Source organism: Natrix helvetica (assembly GCF_964273705.1).
Source record: "Natrix helvetica genome assembly, chromosome: 7".
Lineage (NCBI taxonomy): Eukaryota > Metazoa > Chordata > Lepidosauria > Squamata > Natricidae > Natrix > Natrix helvetica.
Genome location: NC_138558.1, coordinates 3,587,841 through 3,605,170, shown reverse-complemented (window position 1 = coordinate 3,605,170; position 17,330 = coordinate 3,587,841). Strand labels below are relative to the sequence as shown.

At 45.4% G+C, this 17,330-nt stretch overlaps 1 protein-coding gene across 1 annotated transcript in view; it reads right to left on the bottom strand.

Moving 5' to 3' along the window:
- Positions 1-4,562: 4,562 nt before the first annotated feature.
- GFRA4 (GDNF family receptor alpha 4) overlaps positions 4,563-17,330 on the bottom strand; it is a gene marked incomplete at both ends in the record, with an annotated part of 90,888 nt that continues 78,120 nt past the window's right edge. The window contains 5 exons of the mRNA XM_081960310.1: positions 4,563-4,715; positions 5,857-6,013; positions 6,097-6,236; positions 13,137-13,294; positions 15,110-15,244. Coding sequence (XP_081816436.1) covers positions 4,563-4,715; positions 5,857-6,013; positions 6,097-6,236; positions 13,137-13,294; positions 15,110-15,244 — 743 coding nt within the window. The remainder of the gene's footprint in view (positions 4,716-5,856; positions 6,014-6,096; positions 6,237-13,136; positions 13,295-15,109; positions 15,245-17,330) is intronic.

Sequence of the window (17,330 nt, the reverse complement as noted above, 5' to 3'; positions counted from 1 at the left end):
ACACTCTTTGGAGCAGGAGGGGGGTCCTGCCAGTTCTAAGCTCTTCTATAGAAGAGGTTCCACAAATCTACAGTTTAGAACCGGTTCCAGCTCCCTCCCCCTGCCCGTCCGGACATCATCAAGAGGAAGAGCGAGAGGAGGAATTCTGGGAGTTGAAGTCCACAAGTCTTAAAGCTGTCAAGTTTGAACACCCCTGGGGTTTTTTTTTCCTAAAGGGTTAGGGGTGCAAGGGTCTTGTAAGGCGGGACTAGAACTCACTGTCTCCTGGTGATTGGCCTAAAGTCACCCAGTGATCTTTCTGCCTAAGGCAGGACTAGAACTCACTGTCTCCTGGTGATTGGCCCAAAGTCACCCATCCTTCTTTCATGCCTAAGTTGGGACTAGAACTCCCCATCTCCTGGTGATTGGCCCAAAGTCACCCAGCTGGCTTTTATGTCTAAGAAGGGACTAGAACTCCCCATCTCCTGGTGTTTGGCCCCAAAATCACCCTGCCAGCTTTCACGGCCAAGGCGGGACTAGAATTCCCTGTCTCCTAGTTTCTAGTCTGGCGCCTTAACCTTTGCTTTACAAAGGCAAATTCAGGAGTAAAACTCAAGAAAAGCATTACAAAAAAAGAAAAGAGAGAGCAAATTCTACTAAAATAATATCTCAGATCAAACAGTACTGCATTTGTATCGATTGTACAATTTATTTTAAAAAGGCAATTCAATTTCCATGAATGATAAAAGAAGAAGAACCAGAGCGAGTTTTGAAAAATAAATACATCTAAGGGAGAAGCTTTATGGAACAATAAAGGATTGTCCGATGTAATAAAGGACGAATGGTCACTATATCCCAGGCTGATTATCTCTGCAGTGGTTACCTCTTGTGTGGCAAAAGGCTCTTTGCGACCCTGGGAGCAGGCGCCTCCTTGCTCCTGAAAAAAAATACAGGTAGTCCTCCAATTACGACCGTGAGTGAGTTTGCAATTTTGGTTGTAAGTTGCAGCCATCCGAAAATGGGCCATCGCGCGACCAATTTGACAACCCTTTTTGCAACAGCAATAAAGCAAAGGCGGCGGTTGTAAGCGACCACGGTGGTCATTAAGCAAATGCATGGCCATTAAGTGAAGCCATGGCTCACTATGGGGTGAATTTTGCTGCAAAACCAGAAGCAAATCCGGGTTTATGACCAAATCAGAGTTTACGGTCATATGATTCTGGGATTCTGCAAATGATGACAAATATTCAGAGTGGTTGCCGAGCGCCCCAGATGTCAAAACTTCAAATCTGGGTTGAAGTCCCTTTTTTGGGGGGTGGGGGAGGGTCCGTCATAATTTGGAACAGTCGCTAAGTGGCTGGTCATAACTAGAGGACTAGTTGTTTCTTCATTCCAAGTCAAATGTTGTAATTATAAGTCGGCATTTGCAAGACCAATTCCTCTGTAGACCAATTCTAAAAAACTACAGGTAATTCTCGACTTATGACCACAGCTGAGGCTGAATTTTCTGTCGCTAAGCCAGACAGTTGTTAAGTGAGTTTTGTCCCATTTTAGAACCTTTGCTAGGTGATTCCATGCAGTTATGAAGTTAGGAACGCGGTCGTTAAGCGAATCAGGCTTCCCCCATTGGTTTTGCTCGTCAGGAGGTCGCAAAAGTGACCCCGGGACACTGCGACCGTCGTAAATACAAGTCAGTCTGAATTTTGATCATGTGACCACGGGGTTGCTGCAACGTTTGTACGTGTGAAAAATGGTGTTAAGTCACTTATTTCAGTCCTGTCATAACTTTGAACGGTCGCTAAATGAATGGTCGTAAGTTGAGGACTACCAGTAATTTAGAGGCGGCTTTCTCAACATGCTCCATTCAGAAGTCCTGGAGGGCACCAGGTCGGGGAAGGTGGTTAAGACAGGAGTCCCAGAAGACTGATGGCATTTAGGGTTTCCTGCCTAGGCAGGGGGTTGGACTAGAAGACCTCCAAGGTCCCTTCCAACTCTACTATTGTATTGTATTGTATTTAATTCCTAGCACAGCTTGTGAATCCCAAAGACAATTTTTAATATATGGGTAGTCCTCGACTTACAACAATTCACTTACTGACCGTTCTAAGTTACAACATTACTCGTAGTGACTTAGGACTGTTTTTCATACTTACGACTGTTGGTCACATGATCAAAATTCAGATGCTCGGCAACTGACACATATTTACGACGGTCGCTGGGGAAGCCAGATTCACTTAACAACCGGGGTTACTAACTTCACAACTGCAGGGATTCACTTAATGACAGTGACAAGAAAGGTCGTAAAATGGGGCACAACTCGCTGAACAAATGCCCCGCTTAACAACGGAAATGTTGGGCTCAATTGTGGTCGTAAGTCGAGGACTACCCGTTTATAATCGTAAAACTGGACGGGTTCCATTTTAACACGCAAAGGGAGAAACCAGGATTATGTTATTGGCTATTAAAAAATGTGTAGAGATATCAATTTCCTTTTTAATTAGCTTTGCCGCATTAAAGAAATGCATTGTTAATAGGGTCGGTGTTTGTGAATTTTAATCCATTATTAAGGAAATGTTGGTTTCGCGCCAACTTTTTAAAGAAAGAGTGAGTGTGTGTGATTTATCGGTGAACAAAACTGCCAATCAAAAGATTTGATGGAGCTGATTATTGAAGATATGATATATAAACACTTTGGGTTGTGTCCGTTCGATTAGATCTGTTTTTTTTTTTAAAAAAGCAGAATATTTGCTATTTTAGATGTTTACCTTTGGATAAGATTTTTAAAAAGAATAATCATAGGACACCAAGGATAAGAGAGTTATTATGTTTGTGTTACATTTGCTCCAAGTTTGGATTTACTTTTAGGTATTCTGGGGGTAATTTTTACTTTTTGGCTAGGTTTTCTCATTCTGATCTGGGTTTTTTTTATTTTACATTCCTCAATCTTGCGCACTACGATGCAAAAGATTGGGTGGAGTTGTGAAATACTTTTTGTGCACGACAACAAAATTTTGGGTGCAAGGAGATTGACTTCACCTGTCCAGTGCCTGAAGAAGTGTCGGAGAAATATTTGACAGAATAGTTTTTTCCAATATTGGTCATTTTAAAATTATGGGTTTTTTTCCCAAGTGTGGTCACTTTACGTCTTAAAGTGACCACGCTTGAAAAAAACACCATTCTATAAGGGAAGCTAAATTGACCAAATGCCCTTGAATTCTCCCCAAATCTCCTCATTGTCATATCTTATACGGCCATTTCTTAATTTATTTGTTTCTTTGGCAAAAAAGGAATGAAGCGGCAAAAATTGCTTAGAATTCTGGAAATGCAAAGAGGCAGGGAAAAAATATCACAGCAAGCCTTCCGTTTTTCTGACATTAATGCCTACCATAACACAGGTCGCGAATGAACCCAAATACAGGTAGTCCTCGATTTACAACCGTTCTGTTTAGTGACTGTTCAAAGACAGCCCTGAAATAAGTGGTTTAGGACCATTTTTCACATTTACGACCGTTGCAGAATTCCCACCGGCACATAATCCAAACGCTTGGGCAACTGGCTCATATTTATGACGGTGGCAGAGTCCCAAGGTCATGCGACCCCCTTTTGCGACCTCTGGACAAATAAAGTCAACGTGGGGGGGGGGGGGGAAGGAGCCTGATTCGTTTAACAAACATATTCCTAACTTAACAGCTGCCGCAATTCACTTAACGACGGTGGAAAAAAAGATTGCAAAACGAGGCAAAGCTCGCTTAAGAAATGTCTTGCTTAGCAACAGGAATGTTTGGGGGCTCCATTGTGGTCGTAAGTCGAGGACTACTTGTGCTGGGTATAAAATTAGGCCGACTCCAACTGCCCGCTGATAATCCACCACGAATCATATTATCTTGTCTGTATATTATGGTTTTTAATGCTTTTGTTTGTAACGCTGGTCTGTGAGTGTTAATAAAATTGGCCGATGGCAACCTTTTGCGAGAGTGTGATGCCATAGTCCACGTCACAATGGCAGAGCCTCTAAAGCAACATCTTGTCGTAGCAACGTGGGACTGCTATAACCTGACCCCATTTTGCGGGAGGCACCCCCAATTCACCCGGAACTCTTGAACGGAGCAACAAAGACCCAAATTAGTATAAAATTACACAAAATGAAGATTTCTTGCTTCAGTGGTGGAGTTTCTGACGTTGTCCACGGAGGACGGAATGATATCGCAAAAGACAACATGGGGGCCGTTTTCCTTCCTATCAACCAGGGGTGAGTTGCTTCCGGCATGACTGCCGGTTCAGCGCGCAAAATTTTTTGCACGGGCGCTTCGCTCATATTTGCATCTAAAATTGTCTGCGCGTGCGCAAAACATTAAAAAAAGGGAAAAAAGTTAAATTTGTGCAATGAAAATTGTTCTGCAAGGGCGCAGTACCGAAAATCAAGATGGCGCCACCGTAGGAGAGCCAGTTCGGGGGCGTGGCAGGCCTGGGTCGCTGCCAGTTTCAGCGGCGCAGGCCGCCAAGTTACTACCTATTTGGCCGCAGCGGTCCAATCCGGTAGCAACCCACCTCTGCTATTAACCTATCGGTAACATTCAACCTTGCTACGGCCACCTCTGATTGTGAGGGTACACACTCCGTGTGGCACAGGTGCAATGCCTGCAACCTTTCTGGGGCACGTCCGATTTTTCACCCTTTCTTAGGAGGCCGTGGCCCCCTGCTGCAGAGTCCCGGAGCATCAGAACAATTTCCCGCAGCTGTAGAAGGAACCCCAACCAGACAATCTCAAATCCCCTCTCCGAATTAGCTCCAAGCTGGGATTAATTATGGTCTGAAAGTGGTGACATCATGACACTCATCCATCATGGCCACAGAGAGAGACAGCTGAGGGACGGGATGAAAAAGCCACTTATGATGAAGTTTTGGGGCCTCCTGGTGAGGTCAAGGGATGAGCCAGGGCTGCGAATCAGCAGGGTTCAATCCAGATGGACCATCTGTTTTCACTTACTCATTTAGTCTCGGCTCAAAGCACCAACCTTCTCCGGGAAATCAACGCGAGCTGGACGGCTTTGGTGAGTTTGGTCGAGAAGCTCAATTCGGCTTTGAAACCGGCCAAGGCTTGGAGGCACCAAGCGTGATGGGTTGGCTTTTGGAACCCACTCCCAATTTTGCAAAGGGTGTGGAAACCTACGTGTGAGACGTCCATCTCGTGGAGAACTTATGCATGAAATGTCCATCCCACACACGCTTTTGAGATGTTCCACCCACGCTGTCTTTCTGCTCTTGAGAACGGACAGGGGAAGAGAAGATGTCCCCAGGGAAGACACCCCATACGTCAACCCCGTAGGAGAATCTTCAGGTCCTGTACAAAGCTCCCTTGGTGAAGAACCTCAACCGAAACCAATGAATGCAATTGCCTATGAGAAGAGGGGACAATTTCCATCCGTAGCAAAGGTCCCACCAAGACCACATCTCAAAACACATCTCCCCCTACTTTCTAGTTCTCACCAGATCACCGTGGTGGAAGGTTCTCCTTGTTGGGTTGTGTGCAGACTCTTGGGGGTGGGGTGGGGTCGGGCCTCGCTCTACTTCATTAAAACCACTCAACCCTTTTGAAAAATAAGTTGGCTGGGCACAGTTTTTAGACCACACATTGGCTTGGGGGTGGCACAGCTATCGTCCCACGCTAAGCGTGGAGAACTTGGATCTCAACCTGGTTTCAGAAGGTCTTCCTAAGACTGCAAGAGCTTCTCGTTCTCAAGCAAGAGGGCTTCCTTGCACCCAAAAATAAAAAATAAAAAAAGGCAGCTTTGACTCACAGGTCAAAGATGAAGAAGAAGAAGAAGACGCTTGCGTGAATCGGTTTCTGTCCGTGACTTCACGTCGATGATGAAGTACGCAGGATTTCTTGAAGACATTCATGGTTGATTCCTTCTTGCTCTCCAGAAAGACGTTCAGAGACAAGATCGTGGGATGAGTTTCATTTTTTTTGTTGTGTTGTCCTCTTGCTACAAAGTCGATGCGGAGGACGGTGGTTTTGGGCGGGGCCACCTTCCTGAGTCCCAAGTTGGAAAATTAGAAGACCGAGCAGCCCCCTCGGATGCTGGGCGGCCTTGAGCAAGGCTTCCTCAGGTTCACATGGCCATCAGGAGGACAGTACTGGTGGCTGTGGAGCTCCACACCATCATCCAGAGGTCAACGGTCAAGGCCAGGGCAGCGTCTGAGGGTCCGGGTGCGAGGTGAGATGCATCACGCAGCAGCTTCTCTTCTGTGGACATCTAGAAGGACAAGGAGAGAAATGGAGAACGTGAGGAGGTGGGACTCGTTGGGTTCCCCAGGTGGCGAAGGATGGAGGCCAAATCAAGAAAAAGGGGAGCAGCGGAGAAGTTCAGAAGGAGTGTGTTCTGACCCACCTCCCCAAAAACAACAAACCCTCTGAAGTGAACTCCATGATTCCTTTATTAGGAGCACCAGCAGCCCCGGCAAAACGTTTCTCTCTCACCGCAAGTTAACGAGTCCGTCTGGTCAGAAAATGAATAGTTGTCTGGCACATCTATTCATCTCCTTCCCCTGCCTTTTATCCCCAGAGCCAGAGTGGGGCTTTGCTATCAGCAGAGGCTGTTCTGTCTCAAGGACCGGCCCGTAGATTTCCACTGCTCTCCTCTCCTCTGCCTCCTGCACATCCACGTGCGTCAGGCACTGGACCCAGCTGTTCCTCCTCTTCCTCATCAGTCACCTCCAGACCTGGGGGCTGTTGACTCTCCATCTGAGGGTTGATGGACGGCCCAGCCTCCGCCTCTCTCCCTCCCCCCACCTTCTCCCTCTCCCTCTCCCTCTCCCTCTCCCTCTCCCCCTCTCTCTCTCTGCCAGCTCCACTCCCTCTTCCCCCTCGGAGCTCTCAGGGTGTCCTGATGCTGACCCTGATTCCCACGCCGCCTCCTCCTCCTCCTCCTCCTCCTCCTCCTCCTCCTCCTCCTCCTCCTCCTCCTCCTCCTCCTCCTCCTCCTCTGATTCAGTTGCTGGAGGGGCCGGCGGCCAACAGGTCACAACGAAATGTTACAAAGCATGACAGGAAATCCTCGACAGTTTGTTTAGTGACGGTTCCAAGTTACAACAGCTCTGAAAAAAGGGACTTACGACCGTTTTTCACACAACCATTACAGCATCCCCCTGGTCTCGTGAGCAAAATTTGCACGCTTGGTGTCCGGCTCATATTTATGATGGTCTCAGTGTCCGGGGAGGGGTGTCACGTGGTCCCCTTTTGTGACCTTGTCAACAAGCAGCGTCAACGGGAAAGCCAGACTCACTTAACAACCGGGTGGCTAAGTTAACAGCTGCAGGGATTCCCTTAACGACTGCGGCAAGGACAGTCGTACAATGGGGTGAAACTCACTTAAGAAATGTCCTGCTTAGCAACATAAATTTGGGGCTCAATTGTGGTCGTAAGTTGAGGACTACCTGTGGTATCTTCCTCTGTCTTTCTCTTTTTTTAATTTGTCTGAAATGGCATAGAGTGTCTTCTGAGGAAGGGGCTGGACTAGAAGACCTCCAAGGTCCCTTCCTACTCTGTTATTCTGTCTTCTGAGCAGGGGGCTGGACTAGAAGACCTCCAAGGTCCCTTCCAACTCTCTTATTCTGTCTTCTGAGGAGGGGGGCTGGACTAGAAGACCTCCAAGGTCCCTTCCTACTCTGTTATTCTGTCTTCTGAGCAGGGGGCTGGACTAGAAGGCCTCCAAGGTCCCTTCCAACTCTCTTATTCTGTCTTCTGAGCAGGGGGCTGGACTAGAAGACCTCCAAGGTCCCTTCCAACTCTCTTATTCTGTCTTCTGAGGAGGGGGGCTGGACTAGAAGACCTCCAAGGTCCCTTCCTACTCTGTTATTCTGTCTTCTGAACAGGGGGCTGGACTAGAAGACCCCCAAGGTCCCTTCCAACTCTCTTATTCTGTCTTCTGAGCAGGGGGCTGGACTAGAAGACCTCCAAAGTCCCTTCCAACTCTCTTATTCTGTCTTCTGAGAAGGGGGATGGACTAGAAAACCTCCAAGGTCCCTTCCAACTCTCTTATTCTGTCTTCTGAGGAGGGGGATGGACTAGAAGACCTCCAAGGTCCCTTCCAACTCTCTTATTCTGTCTTCTGAGCAGGGGGATGGACTAGAAAACCTCCAAGGTCCCTTCCAACTCTCTTATTCTGTCTTCTGAGGAGGGGGGCTGGACTAGAAAACCTCCAAGGTCCCTTCCAACTCTCTTATTCTGTCTTCTGAGAAGGGGGATGGACTAGAAAACCTCCAAGGTCCCTTCCAACTCTCTTATTCTGTCTTCTGAGGAGGGGGGCTGGACTAGAAGACCTCCAAGGTCCCTTCCAACTCTCTTATTCTGTCTTCTGAGGAGGGGGGCTGGACTAGAAAACCTCCAAGGTCCCTTCCAACTCTCTTATTCTGTCTTCTGAGAAGGGGGATGGACTAGAAAACCTCCAAGGTCCCTTCCAACTCTCTTATTCTGTCTTCTGAGGAGGGGGGCTGGACTAGAAAACCTCCAAGGTCCCTTCCAACTCTCTTATTCTGTCTTCTGAGAAGGGGGATGGACTAGAAAACCTCCAAGGTCCCTTCCAACTCTCTTATTCTGTCTTCTGAGGAGGGGGGCTGGACTAGAAGACCTCCAAGGTCCCTTCCAACTCTGTTATTCCGTAATCCTCGGAGAGCAGGCAGGGAGAGAGCCGTGACACCCAGCTCCCATAAAAACCAGGAAGGCTTTTTATCGCTCCTTGGAAATCGACGGTGCTTGCAATTGGCTTCACGCCTTTTTTCTTTGTAAAATGTGGACTGCCTCCGGATTCCACCAGGAGTTTAATACGGCTAGGAAGCGTCACGTGGAGGAAGAGAAGCCTTAACAGCAACAGGCATTACGGGCAGCAGGCATCCTTATCACGCCTAGTGGGGCATTGTTTGCAAGTCTTTCAAGAAATGGTGAGGATTAAGACTCTCTCTCTCCCTCTCTCTCCCTCCCTCCCTCTTTCCCTCTTTCCCTCTCTCTGTTTTTATTTTATTTTTTTCAGAGATAGGGTCCCCTGCAGAAGAACTGCAATTCCAGAAAATGTGGATTTAATCCCCGCATTTAACATTCAGCTGGATGCCACCCAGATATCCCTCTCTGAGCTGGATGGGTGGTGAAGGAGTGTGAGATATAAAGAAAAATAAACAACTTTGAGACTCTTTGTAAGGAAGGGGTGGAAGGGGTGGAGGGGGGGCTGGCCCCCCCTGAAATCTGCTCTTTTTTTCTGCACCCCCTCCCTCAATCGGGGTTCCCAAAAAGGGGATGCACCAGACTGAGATTGTTTTAGAGTATTGGAGGCCAATAACGCAATAGGAAGATTTTAGTTCAGGGGTGTCCAAACTTGGGAACTTTAAGACTTGTGGACTTCAACTCCCAGAATTCCCCAGCCAGCAGAGCTGGCTGGGGAATTCTGGGAGTTGAAGTCCACAAGTCTTAAAGTTCCCAAGTTTGGACACCCCTGGTTTAGTTGCAGATTAAAAACTGGTGGAAACGTCCATTTTCCCCTTCTCCAGCAGGTGGCGCCGCTGAGCAATGCGGACGGATGTTGCAAAAAAACAAAGCGGTTGGTTAGGACGTGGATGGGAGACCAAGAAGAGATCAGGAGTCCTTGGAGCTCTCTGAGCTTGTTTGTTTTCTTGCAGACGTATCATGACCCAAGTAGGTAACACCATCAGTGCTAGCAGGAAGAGGGGTTTGCAGAGAGGAAGAGGAGGAAGAGGGTGACCTTCTGACAAGCAAAGTCGAGAGTGAAGCGAGATTCACTTAATAAACGCGACTCGCTTAACAACTGTGGCGAGAAAGGTCATAAAACGGGGGCAAGATTTAGCAAATGTTTCGCTTAGCAACAGAGCTGTAGGGCTCCATGGTTGCATGCTGAGGACTCCTTGGAGTTAAAATTTTAGCTTGATGCCTTACGTAGTTTTAGACAAATAAGGGTGTTTTTTTTTTTTTTTGTTCCTAGTGACATAGTTTGCAGTGACAACAATAGTGACAATAAAAACCCCTCTTATTCTTTTTAGCTCGACTTATATCTTTGGTTCCCTTCCTTTTCCTTTGAACAGTTTGTTAATGGTTTCGTTGCAACAAATAATTAAATTTGACTGACAATTATTCGCTAGGAACAGGAGCGGAGAAGGCCCAACTATGTTTCCTCTCCCTTTCCTTTTCTTTTTGTCTTTTGTATTTTCTCTCTTTCGGGTTTTGTTTCGTGCGCTTTTGACGGCATTGAAGAAAGGCGAATAACATCCTAATAAAAATGTATTTAAAAGGAGCAAAAGGAACAGAGCTTTGGATGAGGCAGGCCTTCCAAAGCTCTCTCAGAGCAACAGACGCCTGGGAGATCAAACCGACGTCTGCTAGAAAGGGAATAAATAAATACGGCGGAGGAATAGCAAGATTGCGGGAGCTGAAGTTTTATCAGGCCATAAAAGAGCAGCTCCTCTCGGCGGCAGCAAGGAGGGTCGGAATAGGCGAGGGGGAAACCAAAACGCTGCATTTGGACCCTGGGCGCAGGCCCAGAGAGACCCCGTCAAAAGCTGCAGTCCAGCATTACCCTACCTGAGCTGCAATACTGTGGTCCGTCCCCAGAGGGCAGCAGAGAGGGTGTAAGTGTTTCTCTTTGCTGCCACCCAGAGGCCACTGTTATTGTTGCGGTCAGATATATGATAGTTTAGAAAGAGCCCTGCTTGGAGAGTTGTGACTGAAGAGTTTTCCTCACCCCACGTTTGTACACTTCTTTCTTTCTTTCTTTCTTTCTTTCTTTCTTTCTTTCTTTCTTTCTTTCTTTCTTTCTTCTTTCTTTCTTTCTTTCTTTCTTTCTCTCTCTCTCACTGTTTCTTTTTTTCTTCTTTCTTTTTCTCATTTATTTTCTCACTTACTTTCTCTTTTTCTTCCTTCTTTCCTTCCTCCCTCCTTCCCTCCTTCCTTCCTGTGTTATCTTTTTCCCTCCCTCCCGTCATTTAACTTCCTTCCTTTGTTATCTTCCTTCCATCCTCCCCTCATTTTCCTTCCTTCGTTTCCTTCCTTCCCTCATTTCCCTCCCTCCCTCTTTCCCTCCTTCCTTCCTCCCTCCCTCCCACCCCTCATTTTCCTTCCTTCATTTCCTCCCTCCCTCCCCTTATTTCCCTCCCTCTTTCCCTCCTTCCTCCCTCCCTCCCTCGCTCCCTCCCCTCATTTCCCTCCTTTCTCCCCTCCTCTCATTTCCAATCTTTCCTCCCCTCATTTTCCTTCCTTCCTTCCTTCCTTCCTTCCTTCCTTCCTTCCTTTCTAAGCTAAAACCAAGACAGCCGACACTTGTTGACTTGACTTGTTTGCTAATTTCTCCCATACCCAAATTATAGGCTGCAGCCTTCAGTTCTGATGCTATTGACTATATAACAATCCATTTTCCTTCCCCTTCAGCCTGCTTTTATTATGGGGTGTGTGTATATATATGTGTTTGTGTGTGTGTGTGTGTGTGTGTGTGTGTGTGTGTATAGATACACACACACACACATACATACATACATACATACATACACATATACACATACACACACACACACACATATATATAAAATGAAGCTGGAAGACCCGTGTTCTTTAACGCTGGGGGCTCAAACACTCTGATGCTTTACGTTTTATTTGTTGGGATCCTGCCCACGGAAAAAACCCCTGATGCTGATGTGACTTTTCACAAGCAGCTTTTAATAGGGATTAGAAAGCAATTAGGGGGAAATTGAGGCCGATTACAAGGGATACAATCAGGTTCACCAACAAGCCATCCACCGGCTGGGGAGCAGGCAGTTGCAGAGGAGGAGGGGAGCGGGAGACAATGGCCGGAGACACCCCCCCCACTTCTCCCAAGGGCAGGAAAAGGGTCACGGCTGCAGAAACGCTGCAGCTGAAGGAAGGAGGCGTTGAGGCTGGGAATGTAAATGTCACTTGATGATAGGTAGGAAAGTAGGTAGGTAAGTAGATGAGAGAGAGAGAGAGAGAGAGAGAGAGAGAGACAGAGGGAGATATATATATATAGAGAGAGAGATAGAAAAAGAAAGATAGATAGAGATAGATAGAGAGACATAGAGAGATACAGAAAGATAGAGATAGATAGATAGAGATAGATAGAGATAGATAGATATACATAGATAGATAGATAGATAGATAGATAGATAGATAGATAGATAGATATAGATAGATATAGATAGATAGCTAAATATAGATAGAGAGATAGCGATAGAGAGAAAGATAGAGATAGATAGATAGACAGACAGACAGACAGACAGATAGATAGTTATAGAGAGAAATAGAGATAGAGATAGATGATAGATAGATATAGATAGATATAGAGAGATAGAAAGATAGAGATAGAGAGACATACATAGACAGATAGCTAGCTAGCTAGCTAGCTAGATAGATAGATAGATAGATAGCTAGCTAGCTAGCTAGCTAGATAGATAGATAGATAGATAGATAGATAGATAGATAGATAGATAGATGGATAGATAGATAGATAAATATAGATAGAGATAGAGAGAGAGATAGAAAGATAGAAATAGAGATAGATAGATAGATAGAGAAATATAGATAGAGATAGAGAGATAGAGATAGAGAGAGAGAGATAGAAAGATAGAAATAGAGGTAGAGATAGTTAGATAGATATTTATTTTATTTATTTATTTATTGGATTTGTCAACCGCTCCCTCTCCCCAAGGGAGATAGATAGATAGATAGATAGATAGATAGATAGATAGATAGATAGATAGAGAAATATAGATAGAGAGATACAGATGCATATATATATAGAGAAAGATATAGATATAGATAGATAGGCATAGATAGATCATAAATAGAAAGAAGAGCTAGAAGGTCAATAGATAGATGACAGATATAGACAGAATAAAGCAGATAGATAGACGAAGTCACTTTTTTCAGTGTTGTAGTAACTTCAAACAGCCACTAAAGGAATAGTTGTAATAAAAGAACCATTCTCACAACCCGCCAAGCACCAACAACAAACCCAGGCTTGAGAAGCAAACAGAGCCTTGGGTGCAAATGGAACCCAGAGGTCTGAAAACATCTGGGGTGTGTGTGGGGGGGGGGGGTCCAGCCCCAAGGTGCCACCCCCCCTCCGCCCGAGGCCTTTGACTACCTTGGTTGGTTCCAGCTGTTCCAGAATGTTCTCCTGGCGAGTGGCAGCCACTTTGTCGGGGTTTCTCTCCTGCTTCCTCATCTGGGTGGTGGGCGAGGTGGACGGACTGGTGGCGGAACTCAGATACGTCCCGTTGCCAAAGGCCTGGATGGCATTTTCTGAAGAGGAGGAAGGTATGTGTGTGAGAGAGAGCCATACAGCCATAACGCCACACCTGGAGAACGGCCTCCAGTTTCGGTCGCCATGTTACAAAAACAAAAGACCTTGAGACTTTGGAAAAAGTGCAAAGTAGAGCAACGAGGGTGATTTAAAGACCTGGAGACCAAAACATTTGAATCAGATCATTAGTATTTCTTATATTATTATTATTAACATGCTCTGATGCTAAGGAGTTCTACTCCCCCTCCCCACCCGAAAAGAACTCTGTTCCAACTGCCACTTGGGCATGGGCATGACTCAACTGGCCTGCGGGTTGGGAGTTTAGACGTTCCACTCCCCCTCCCCACCTGAAAAATGCTCTGATGGTAAGGAGTTAGACTGAAGAATTAGGGGTGACATGATAAGAGTATTCCAGTATTTGAGGGGCTGCCACAAAGAGGAGGGGGCCAACTTATTTTCCAAAGCACCAGAAGGCAGGACAAGAAAGAATGAATGGAAACTAACAGTTTTTGCTCTTTCCAAAGCATCAGGATTCACACTGGGCCTCACAATCAACCTTCCCTCCTCAGAAAAGGAGGAGGCGGAAGAAGAAGAGGAGGAGGAAAAGGGGAAGAAGAGGAGGAGGAGAAGGAGAAGGTGGAAGAAGAAGAAAAAGAGAAAGAGGAGGAGGGAGGAGAAGTAGGAAGGAGGAGGAGGAAGAAGAAGAGGAGGAGGAGGAGGAGCAGAAGAAGAAGGAGAAGAAAAGGAGGAGGAAGAGAAGAAAAGGAGGAGGAGAAAGAAGAGGAGAAGGAGGAAGAAGAAGAAGAGGAGGAGGAGGGGAAGAAGAGGAGGAGGAGAAGGAGAAGGTGGAAGAAGAAGAAGGAGAAGAAGAGAAAGAGGAGGAGGGAGGAGGAGCAGGAAGGAGGAGGAGGAAGAAGAAGAAGAAGAAGAAGAAGAGGAGGAGCAGAAGAGGAGAAGGAGAAGAAAAGGAGGAGGAAGAGAAGAAAAGGAGGAGGAGAAAGAAGAAGAGGAGAAGGAAAAACAGGAAGAAGAAGAGGAAGAGACGAAAGAAGAAGAGAAGAAAGAGAAGAAGAGGAAGAGGAGAAGGAGAAGAGGAGGAGAAGAAAGAGAAGAAGAGAAAGAGGAAAAGGAGAAGGAGAAGAAGAGGAGGAGGAAGAGAAGAAAAGGAGGAGAAAAAAAGAAGAGGAAGAAGAGGAGGTGGAAGAAGAGGAAGAAGATGAGGAAGAAGAGGAGAAGGAGAAGAAGAGGAGAAGGAGAAGAGGAGGAGGAGGGGGAGCAGGAGGAGGAGGGGGAGGAAGAAGAAGAACAAGTAGATAAACAAGGAAAAGAAGAAGGAGAAGGAAGGGCGGAGGAGGGAAGAAGAGGAGAAGGAGGAGGGAGAGGGGGAGGAAAACGACTGTGAAATCTTCTCTGAGCTGAGTTGTTTTCTTGCAGACATTTCATTATCCAGCTAAGTAACATCATCAATGCTAGAAGGGAGTGTGATGTGCGGGGGGGGGGGGGGAGGAAGAGGAGGAGGAGGGTGAAAAAGATGTTAGGGTCCTTGATGCTCTTTGAACTTGGTAGTTTTCTTGCAGACGTTTCATCACCCAACTAGGTAACATCATCAGTGCTAGAAGGGAGGGAGGTTTGCCGTCTCTCTATATATAAGTGGCTTGCCCTGTCAGTCTTGTTGCAGATAAAGAAAACAAACCGAAAAACTTCCTTTAAAGGACTAAATACCCTCGCATCGGCTCTCAAGGACCACAGTCCCAACCCCCATCTAATTGTCTCCAAAGGTGCCGGATCTCAATGAGGCCAGAGGCCACACTTACGGAGGCAGAGATTGTCGGTGAAAAGGTGCAGGAAGCGTTCGCACTCTTCCTGCCGGTTCCCGCTGGCGTTGCAGGTGCACCAGGGTGCGATGTTGGCGGTGGAATTATCGATGTAGTTGGGCGTGATGGTGCTGCCTGCCGAGAGGGGGAAGGAGCAGAGAACATTTCTGAGAAAGCAAGAGAAACTTTACAACTTTTAAAACTTTAAAAGTTGCTATGGACAATCTAGAGCAGAGAACTCCAAACTTGGCAACTTTTGAAGACTTGTGGACCAGAATTCCCCAGCCAGGATGTCCAAAGTTGGCAATTTTAAGACTTGTGGACTTCAACTCCCAGAATTCCCCAGCCAGCATGTCCAAAGTTGGCAACTTTTGAAGACTTGTGGACTTCAATTCCAAAATTCTGGGAGTTGAAGTCCACCCATCTTAAAATGGCCCAGGTGGAGAAACGTTGTTATACAGGTAGTCCTCGACTTACAACAGTTCATCACAAATGGGGAAGCCAGATTCACTTAACGACCTAATTGCTAATTTAACAGCTTCGATCCTAATTTAACAAATCCAATGATTCACTTAACAACCGTGGCAAGAAAAGTCGTAAAATGGGGCAAAGTCACTTAACAAATGTTTCACTTAGCAACATACACTTTGGACTCGATTGTGGTCGTAAGTCCAGGTCTATTTGTACAGTGTGTTTTTTTTAAAAAAAACTTTTATTTTGTTGCAAGTCTGGAAAAAAAATGACTTTTTTTTTTAAAAAGTACAGAACAAACTAGAAATGTCGGAATTAAGGATGAAAACTGAAATGCCAAACAAAATAAAAATTGTATAAACATTCTAAGCCTATTACTTTGCTTTCAATTATTTAACAGAATACTGCAGGAAGGTTTCAAATGGAAAAAAGAAGAAGACAGCATCACACATTCCATGCAAAGGGATACAGATTGGAGCCTTTTTGGAAGAGCAGAAAATAAATTTATTTGCAAAAATGGATAAGTTATTTTTTTAAATGGGGGTTTCATTTTTATAAATGCTGCAAATTGCCAGTGCGTACATGAAGGGGAAGTTTCATTTTTTTCTTTCTTTTAATACGCAAAAACAAGTAACAATACCATGGAGACCACAGTTTTAAGTATTAAGCTTCAGATAGAAATCTTCAGCATACAATAAATAATTTAACATTATTTGGCAGATGTTTATCGATGCCACACTCGGCTTTTAGATATAAAAATATAAGCAACCTTAGGCTTATCAACATGAATACTTTAGAAATCTTAGTTAACATTGAGATAAATCTATTTTCACTAGTTTTAAAGGTTAAAGGATTCGAAGTCATCAGAGTGTTAACAATCTCTAGTCCCCATGGTATAAATACCACTGTATCCAAAGGAGGTAATGTATTATTCATATTTAATATTTTTTAAAAAGATGGATGCATTACACATGGCCTGAATCCAAACCTTAATATTTGGAATAATAACACTTTCCCAATTATCAAAATAATTCTCTTAGTAATTACCTATGCCTGTTGTAGCCAAAGTTCCCCAGTAAAGATTATATTTCACAATTTCTGAATGTAAATCAACTTAACATTTAACTCATTTATCACTCAGTTATTTCCCACTATCTCTATCCATCCATCCATCCATCCATCCATCCATCCATCCATCCATCTATCCATCCATCTTCTATTTATGATCAATCTGTCTATGCCTGCCTGCCTGTGTATCTGTCTGTCTGTCTATCAATCTATCACTTACCTACCTACCTACCTACCTACCTACCTATCCACCTTGTCTGTCTGTCTGTCTGTCTGTCTGTCTGTGCAACACACAAAACAACGTAATACATGATTCAGGTTAGCAAGTTTCTAGCCCTCATTATTTTCATCAGCTACTCTGCACTTGTAGAGATGAGAGAGGTTTTCCAGGAATTTCTCAAGGATGGTGAAAATAATGTCCTGGGAGGGGGGATTTCTCTCTTGAGGTTAGAGACCACTACAGAATGGCCCAGTCTGTCTGAATGGACAATACTGGACGCATCGCAAGCTGTGCCCAGCATCTTGTCCATTTGCCCAGCCTCCCACTGGACGCCGCTTCTGGGGATCAGAAGAGCTGCATGTCTGTGTATTTCAGTAACCAGGACGGTGCAATGAGCAAATGAACAGATGCATTCAATTAACGAAATAAAGGCAAAATCCCCCCTCGCCCGTCGTTCTTGAT